The 9,495-nt window shown below is 44.4% G+C and overlaps 1 protein-coding gene across 2 annotated transcripts in view; it reads left to right on the forward strand.

The window, feature by feature from the left end:
• The window catches only part of LOC118783357 (homeobox protein PKNOX2-like), a 61,273-nt gene extending 52,924 nt beyond the window's left edge, over positions 1-8,349 (forward strand). For both annotated transcript variants that reach the window (XM_036537183.1, XM_036537184.1), the window contains exons 6-12: positions 191-376; positions 1,867-2,002; positions 3,007-3,104; positions 5,004-5,123; positions 5,735-5,811; positions 6,601-6,779; positions 8,077-8,349. In XM_036537183.1, coding sequence (XP_036393076.1) covers positions 191-376; positions 1,867-2,002; positions 3,007-3,104; positions 5,004-5,123; positions 5,735-5,811; positions 6,601-6,779; positions 8,077-8,333 — 1,053 coding nt within the window. In that variant the 3' untranslated portion in view covers positions 8,334-8,349. The remainder of the gene's footprint in view (positions 1-190; positions 377-1,866; positions 2,003-3,006; positions 3,105-5,003; positions 5,124-5,734; positions 5,812-6,600; positions 6,780-8,076) is intronic.
• The last annotated feature ends 1,146 nt before the right edge of the window (positions 8,350-9,495 follow it).

Consider the following 9,495-nt stretch of genomic DNA (forward strand, 5'->3'; position numbering starts at 1 on the left):
ACATTATTTGAGAGCTCAATTTGTTAGGCTGCTGTGGAGAATGACATCATATGATGTTGTCAGGAAGTTGTGTCAAGTCAACACCAAGGTTGTGTGCTTGAGCCCCGATAACAGGGACTCATGGAATACTGTCAGGTGAGCCATTATGACATCATAATTTGACCTCCCTTCCCATCATCCCTCTGCTTAGATGGTGAAGGCCATCCAGGTGCTGCGGATTCACCTGCTGGAGCTGGAGAAGGTCAACGAGCTCTGCAAAGACTTCTGCAACCGCTACATCACCTGCCTTAAGACCAAGATGCACAGCGACAACCTGCTGAGGAACGACCTGGGTGGCCCCTACTCCCCCTCGCACACCTCCCTCAGCTTGCAACAGGTGAGACAGCACCACCCTGTGGCAGGATTCAGTACTGGCCAAGAACACATACTGGAATAAGATCAATGTTTCCAGTACCTACATATACGACATATACGTATACTTTTTTTTACAATGAATAGGTGTGTTTTTCTCTTTACTGAGTGTATTTTTTCTCAATCCTCAGCACATGTACAGGTATAGCATACATTCCATGTACACACAGCACACCGAAACTGCTCACTTACAGTAAAAACTGATGTGGGAATTTCAGAATTTCAGGGAACTGTGTGCCTGTCTCCAAGGTAACCAGGTACACCCATCCAGTGGAAAGGAGAGACAGAGGAAGAATGATGGATCAGCACTGACGATCCCAGCACACACTGACACACTTACTCCGTTTCCCATTTTGCAGAAAATGAGGAGGCAGAAGCTAACGAGACGGAAAGCCTGACACAGTTCTTTATCTTTTCTAAGGCTGAAATAATTACAGTGAGATGCGATAATGAGGACAGGGCTAATTGTTGGTTCACTTGAAAAGGAGAAGAAGGGGGGGTGTAGCTCTTGATTGTTCTTCTGCCTGCTCACTGCTGTTTTCATTGGCTGGTCTTTCTTGTCCCCTTTTGTTTCCGTTCTGTTTCAGTTCATTCACGGATGTCAGTTTTTCCTTTTTTATAACACGCTTTTTAATTCTTGTGTTGTTTTGCATCTCTTTTTGACTTGTAGGTGGGTTTAACTTCTTTAACTTTAATGTGATTTAACTTAAATTCTCCTGCTGCAAAATACCACAGCAATACAGCACAGCAAGGATATAGTTTGCAGCTGAGATAGCTCATCACACTAAATTAGCTGGTGTTACTAGTGATATTACCAGTGCTTAGCATCAACTGTGGTCATAGGGTGTAAAGCAAAAAGAAACAGCATATTGCTGATAGCACTAATAGAAGTAACAGCAAATGACCCATGGGGCAGTGATGTAAATATGAATCCTTCAGATTTTCTGACATTTTAAAGGGCTGCTTTCTGCTGTTGCTTGTACAGAGAGACCACAATTCTCCACCTCCTGAAGGAGGTGATGTCCACATTGAGGGATGGTGTAAAGAACTGTCACCCCAGCTTACCTGATGAAATGAACACAGAGTGTCTCAGAGAGGGGGCTGATTCTTTTTCCATACTCAGTCTGTCATCACACTATGTGTGTTTACCACACTGTACTGTACACAGAAAGGGTGTGGTAAGCGAAGCTTGCCTGGGTTGCAGCTGGTCACAGACAGCACTTTTCTGGTGCATGTTTCTGGCCTGTGTACTGCGAGTGGCCTCGGTGCATTCCTGGGGCATCGGCTGGATCTGGGAGGTTTGTAAAGTGAACGTGTTGGTGCTCAGTGGAACCATGAGAAGGGAGCTGTACTGTGCTACTGATCATTAGCTTAGCAGTGAGCGCTGGCCAGGGCTAGGCCTCGCAAAGCCCACCTTTTACATCCCATCTCCGTCTCTCTTGCCGTCCCTCCAAGGACATGATGCAAACCTCCTCTCCTTCAATGACGACAGTCTCCAGCTCTGTCAACCCCGCGGGCATCACGGTCCCCGCCAGCACCCTGCACCAAGGGAGTGTTGCCATGACCACCATCAACTCACAAGTGGTACCAGGTGGGTTGACCTGCAGGCGTCTAATGGGAAGGTGTAGGAGGTAGACACCCTGTTGCTATCTTACCTACCATCAGCAGAGATCAGTGATGTCCAAAGGTGTTCTTGCTTTTAAGATGAAGAATCCCAGTAAAGCAGGACGTCAGAATGGCACATGCACTCTTATACTTGGGTCACATGGATAGGTTTAGCTAACTGCCGTTGTTTCATTAAGGCTGTTTTGCTAATGGTCTTTTGCATTTAGCTAGTTGCATTTGGCGACATTGCTTGGAACAATACAAAGAAAAATATGTGTATTGCACATATCATAATTTTGAGTTTGAGTTCACTGATGGTGTAATCAAACAAAATATTATTGCTTGTTTAATTAGTTAGCTATCTAGTTTTGTTGCCATATTATTTCTGTTAGAGTTCCTTAAGATAGTTATCTAGCTGTAAATCTGTGGATGGCTTTATCCAACATGCTTTCACAGAATGGTTGATACAGCTGGCCTAATTATAGCATTATAGGTATTGAAAGTGTTTTCATGAAACCTAACAGGCTATTTAGGCAATTCTGAAATTTCTTTTTTAATACATTTCATCTTCCCTTGAAAAACAGAATTGACATTATTTGTAGTTAAACCTCAGGCGTGATGCTTTTATATTTCCTAAATAGCTGGTGAGAGGACAAGATTAGAGAGAGTATCAGTGAGTCTATGATGTTAAAGCTTTTGATGCATGACATCCTAATTCTGACCCCAACCCCCTCCTCAATGGGCACTGTGAATTCAGACAAGACACATTGATCCAGTTTCTCTGCAGTTACAAAGCTCAGCACATCCCAGAGTGTACATTAAACAACCAGTATAGACATATTGGCCTTTAGAATAATGATCTGATTCTAAAACTGTGAAAATGTTTGTGAACGCAGCTGTGTTTTATTTCAGAGTGCATTTGTGTTGTACTTGTACCAGTGTTTTGATGGTGTCACTCGTTTCTGATGTGCCTGATTGTGTGTGTTCCAGGCGGAACCTTGTATCAGCCTGTTACCATGGTGACCTCTCAGGGGCAGGTTCTAACCCAGGCGTTACCCCAGGGAACCATTCAGATCCAAAATGCACAGGTGAGGGGATAACTTCACCCCCTGACATGAAAACCTGTTTTGGTTAGCTGATCTCTAAACCAGAGACAAAATATATATAAAAAAAAAAACATGTTGGTGCAACTGGGGGCAACTCGTTAACCAATGTCTGAGTGGAGATTTTTGTTAATAATAAAATCACAATGTGTATTTTACTCGAAGAGCATTTCTTGTCTGTGTGTTACTGGCTTATACCACTGCCCAAGATGGAGATGCCTTGTTTTGCGATGTTCAGCATGTGGATGTCATTAAGCAAGACCCACTGAACTCATGCATAAATGGATTACAGGACCAGCTGCATCCCTGAAGTATGCTTGGCATAGCGAGGGCCACAGAGATGCAGGGCTAAAGACGAGCCTTTGCCATGCTGTGGCATGTTTAGGAGTCAGGCCATAGAGACAGAGGGACCTGCATTTGACAGACAGTGGTGGCTGTGGAGACAACCCCAGGAAGCAGCCGAGGCCATCGGTGACACGAGGCCGAGAACAGAGAGCCGTCTGCAGCAAGCTCCGTCCCCAACGAGTGCTCCCGTCTCTGTGTCGCCAATTAATTCAGCCTGTTTCTGGAACACGCATTCCCAGGGCAGAGGGGGGCGGAGGAGGGATTTCCTTGCGACACGCTGGCTGCCATGGCAACCAGCACCTTATTTATATTATTTATTTACCTCCATATCAGCAGGGAGGCCTTTCCTTTTTTGTAACATGACTTGCATCTCTAGATCTCTCTAGCGTCTGTATGGAAATTGTTTTATTAATTTGTTCAGCCTATCTACAGTTTGTTTGCTCGTTGGTTGTTTTTCCACACATTTTGCACTTAATAAAGCGGATAAAGGGGCGTTTTTCAAGTTCTGATGTTTTTGTTCCAGCCCATTTGAGCTGCGGCTGCAAATGGCTTGTAGGATATTGTCTCAGTGCCTAACGTGGAATAACACGTAAAGTTATCATGATAAGACATGCAGTATCCGACCGTTATATTATTATCTCTTGGTGACAGAGTGAGGATCCAAACTGCGGTGCATCCCCGATGATTGTGAAAGGACTTGAAATGAGCCCTCCAAGACCTGTGTAATTAGTGCTGTTCAAGCTCTCCCCTGCTGTGATAATTCCCCTCAGAGCTTCACACATAAAATGCCTCTGATTCTCTCCGTCTGCACCAAAACTGCACTCCCTCACAGCAAAGTCCTCTCGAGCAGACCAGTTTACAAATTTGTCCGGTTTACTGTACAGACAGGGTGCTAAATCATTCCTGTATTCACTGGTTAACAACAGGAATTCCCTTGGAGCCAGAAAACGTGGGTACAACGTTAGAAAATTGCCAGGGGATGTTAAACTCCTGCATGTTCAGGATGTGTCAGTGGTGCTTTCAGCCCCCTGTGCAGAGATCCAGCAGACCCCAACCACATTCTATTTTAATGAAAAAATAAGTTGGTTAGAGGCTTGGAGTGAGAGGGGCTCCCTTGCTTTTTCATCCAGAACATCACCTAGGAGCTCAGCAGTAAGGAAAGCATATAAAGAATGCTCATGGTATATGATATATGATATACAGTACAAGTAAACTACATGAAGTTTGACCAGTGTCATATTCTTAACATCCCACAAGGGAGTCATAAACAGAAGAACCCAGTTTAAATGTCACTGATCATCTGTTGGTTTATCTAAAGGAGTGTAAAGATATTCTGTGCAGGTGTGGGAAATAGTCAAGCACTTTTATTTTGACATCTATACTGTGTGTGGGTGTGTTGGGGGGAGGGTCTTGTTACTATGGTGATAAAAGACCTCCTTGCCAGAGAGATGGTGACCCCTCCCCTCACTCTGTTGTGATGGAAGGTCGGTGTCACCATGGCAACTCTGACACCCCCCCCCCGGTGCTCTCCTCCTCAAGGTAAACCTGGACCTGTCTTCCCTTCTGGAGGGCGACGATAAGAAGTCGAAAAACAAGAGGGGGGTCCTCCCAAAACAGGCCACCAACATCATGCGCTCCTGGCTCTTCCAGCACCTCATGGTGAGCCAATACAGCCCTGCCTGCGGGCACTTCTGTGACCTGCTGCTTATTAACATGGACCCTGACATCAGAACCAGAGAAGGACTCTTAATATATGATAAAATACCAGTACCTCTTGCCATTTGTCTACTGGGTTCTTTGGGTTTTTGGACTTATGCGACCTACTCTGTATTAACACTTTATTGCTCTTTGTTACTCTTTATTCACGTTAACATTAACATGTACCACCCATAGGAGAACCAGAGAAGGACAGTTAATATGTTATGTTGTATGTATGTAATGTTTAGTAGGAACAGTATGAGTGTCTATGCGATGGGTACAATGCGTGCCTCTCTTTCACAACCCACCTCAACCCCTGTCCCTACCCAGAGCCACCGAGCCTCAGATGTTGGTAATCATTGGAGTGCAGGGCACTCAATGTGTTTTTGAGTTCATCACTGAGTCCAAATTGATAAAGGAAGCCAACCACACCGGGCTTCACAGGACTGTCTTCGTATGCAGCAGTTGAAAGGCTACGGCTGGCTGTGGAGACAGAGAGGCAGGCTTGATCGATCTGCTGAATCTGAATAAATCTTCTCTTCTTTCTGCCTGGTTTATCTGTCCATCTCTAGCACCCATACCCCACAGAGGATGAGAAGAGACAGATTGCTGCACAAACAAACCTCACCTTGCTACAGGTCAACAACTGGTAAGAATCAATCAGACAATCCTTCACGCTGAAGTGGTTATCGTAGCGATGGCTGGGTGCCGTCTCGCTCAGTCCTTGAATGACTTCTTCCATTCGGCCTACCTTTTACATGTTATGTCACAGTCTTTGCTTGCATATTAGTGTTTACTGTTATGTGCATCTGCTTGTTTTAAAAGCATATGAAACTAAAGATCAATTTAATTCTAAAAAAAATCTTATTTTTGTAGAATACTTAAACAATGGTAATGCCAGTAGCTTTGGAGAAAGCATGGTGTCCATAAAAAAACAAAAAAAACAGATAAGAAAAGACCCAAATCTAGTGTTTTCCCAGATTCTAGCACAGGTCATCCTGGCCGGAAGGCTCAGACAATGTGTTTTGTTGAATTCACCAAATACTGACCAAGTGTATGGACCATATATGGCTGATTTATGAAGCCATGGTATGTCCAACCAAACAATTTTCCTGGGGTTTTTATACTTTCATAGCACCATCATAGTTACCTTTTCAATGTCCTGCAGTCTTGCATTACCTGAAATCGAGGTGGCATTCGGAATACTTTGGCCCCCTCTAGTGGTCATGCAATGTGCTCATAAGGCCACTGAACCCATCAGTGAAGATTATTTTTTGTCTACTCACTTCTCCTTTGCCCTGAAATCTAACATTAACAGGGCATACACAGAAGCACAATAAGGGATACGCAATAATTAACAGCGATGTGAAGGTCAGCCACTGGCATCTGTGCTCCTGAAAGGACCCACAATGCATTGCTCCCGCCCCTGTTTCGGCAGGTTCATTAATGCTCGCAGGCGGATCCTCCAGCCCATGCTGGACGCCAGTAACCCGGACCCCGCGCCCAAGGCCAAGAAGATGAAGTCCCAGCACCGCCCCACGCAGCGCTTCTGGCCGGACTCCATTGCAAGCGGCGTCCTTCAGACGCATGGAGAGCATCCCACCAGCAACTCAGATGGTGAGCATCTCCACCCCCCCCCCCCCCCCCCCCCCCCCCCGGCCTCTCCACACCCCCCCCCCCGCCTCTCCACACCCTCCCCCCTGCCTCTCCACAAGGCCCCCCCCCAACAGCCTCAGGCTCTCATGCCTAAGCTTCTGTTTCTCTGTTTTCCCGGTTACCAGCTGTGCTGCCAGCCTGATTTCAAGTTCTGTTAGCATTGCTGGATGTGTTTAGCTTGCTTGCTTGGTATAGACAATAATAACATGAAGTAACTTGAATATAATGTGTGATAGGATGGTGTGAAGAAGAAAAAATGGGAAATATGATTCTGAGATTTGTAGAAGAGGGTTTGGATAATAATAATAATAATAATAATAATACACTTATTTTGTAGAGAACAAGACATACACACACTTTCATACAAATCAGACGAGGTTATATTAGTATCATCCAATGCCTTTCACACATCACATCTAGAGCAGAGTGTTCAGCTCTGGGCACCACACTATAAGAAGGACAATGAAGTAATGATGTGCTCTCTTTAGTCTCAGCAAAGGGGAAGCTTGGGACTAATAAAGTGGGCTATAAAAACTATTTCAAGATGAGCTCTCTCTGCAGAGCAAGAGGACATAGCTGAAAATGAACTGACTGTACATTCAACACAAGGACGTTTACTTTCCTCACACAGTTATAAGTACATGAAACAGTTCAATAGGATTTATGGTAGAATACTAGAGCACTCACAACAAGGCTTAACACGTTACCGTGATACACAAGTAGACTATGGGCAGAATTATGAGCCTAGTTAGGCCAAATGACCTCATCAATCATTACATTATATTACATCACATTATTGGCATTTAGCTCTTATCCAGAGTGACTTACACAAGGTACAGTTTTTACATGTTATCCATTTAACCAGCTGGATATTTACTAAGGCAGCTGTGGGTTAAATACTTTGCCCAGGGGTACAGCAGTAGCACCCCAGCAGGGAATCAAACCAGCAACCTTCTGGATACAAGCCCTGCTTCTTACCACTATGCTACACTGCCACCCCGATTCAAATTCTGTTACTTATCACTGTATTGTATCTCTATGTATCTCTACCAGCCAGCTTGTACCTTATCTGGCGAACTATTGAAACTCGGTCATGCAGCACTACTGATATTGTTGACTTTTTGTTGACTCCTTATATGGCTTTTTGCTTGTGTTGTACTCTGCCTCACTTGTAAGCCGCATTGGATAAAGGCATCTGCCAAATGAATGCATGTAAATGTATATGTAAATGTTATGTGTGCCTGTCTCTGTCCTCCAGGCTCGTTGGCGGGGGACAGCTTGCAGCCGCTGTCCTCGGACTCGGCCACCCTGGCCATGCAGCAGGCCATGCTCGGGGGGGCCGACGACTCGCTGGACGGGACGGAAGAGGAGGAGGAGGAAGAGGAGGAGGAAGAAGAGGAGGAGGAAGAGGAAGAGATGGAGGCAGAGGACAGAGAGGGAGAGGGAGTGGGAGAGAGGCAGCTGAGAAACCCGGGCATGAGAGTCATGGGCAGGGAACACAGAGAAGGAGTGTAGGGATGGAGAGAAAAAAGAAAAAAAGAAGAGAACGAGGAAGAGGACGCGTCAGAACCGAAAGAGAGCGTGGGTCACTCGGCACCATCACAGCCCCCAATGCAACAGGAAGTGTCACCTGGACCATCTCCTTTTCGCTGAGACAAACCATAATGTGAATGCTCACAAAAACATACATTTATCAAAGCTCTCCACAGCATACTGTATTCCCTTGAGAGTGAGCTATCGGTTTTGCCCTCTCCACGTTCGAGTGTGTGCAGATGTCTCTGAAGGAATCAGACTCGTTTTGTAGCGACTATGATGAGATTTGGAAAGTGATGTTGCCGTGTACTGAAGGCTCACCATGCTATTCTGCACAAATAGAATAACTGAAATATTCTGTTTTATGTTGGGTTCGATCACAACCATCCCATACTTTATTCAACTTTCTCATCTCTTCTCAGGTTATTCATTTTGTCAAATACTTTATTATATATAATTTTTTTTTATTTGTACAACATATTTGATTTACAGACACCCCTCCTTATCACAAAATGGGTGGTTTGGTAGAATCCTGATTTAAAATAACTCATAATATCAAGGGCGTACAAGTGGAAAGACAGCAAAAAGTATGTAATTTTGACTTTGAATATTAGACATTTACAGCAGTTTGAAAGGTTTATGGTAGCTAGCATATTCTCTCAGTTTTACAGTTTTTTTTTTTTACTGAAGCACCATGTTTGACATTACAATCAAAAGCACAAACACTACAAAAGCGTTCTGACAACGTTTGAGGAACCACTGAGATCAAGCCACAACATCCAGGTGCTGGGGAGGAACGGATCTGCTCAGCACAAGCGATTCACTCTGGAACATGTTTGTGACTCTCAAAGTGATCATGAGGCAGTCCAATAAAATCTGCTTTATCTGAAACTCAGCAAAAAAAAAAAAAAAACAAGTGGATAGTGGACACACTCTGGCTCCGCCCCACGGAATGCACAAACAGACAGTCTGATGGAAAATTTTTTGTAAGGAAGATTATGCTTTCAATGGAGGCCTATGTGGGACAGTTACTATACTTTGGAATTCTTGATATTTTACCAGGTTTTAAAAACTGTGAACGAAAACGTCTGCCCTTTTGCTGTGTTGAATGTACTTACATGGCATCCGTTAGTTTTATTTTCTT

Source organism: Megalops cyprinoides, chromosome 9, assembly GCF_013368585.1.
Source record: "Megalops cyprinoides isolate fMegCyp1 chromosome 9, fMegCyp1.pri, whole genome shotgun sequence".
Classification (NCBI taxonomy): Eukaryota; Metazoa; Chordata; class Actinopteri; order Elopiformes; family Megalopidae; genus Megalops; species Megalops cyprinoides.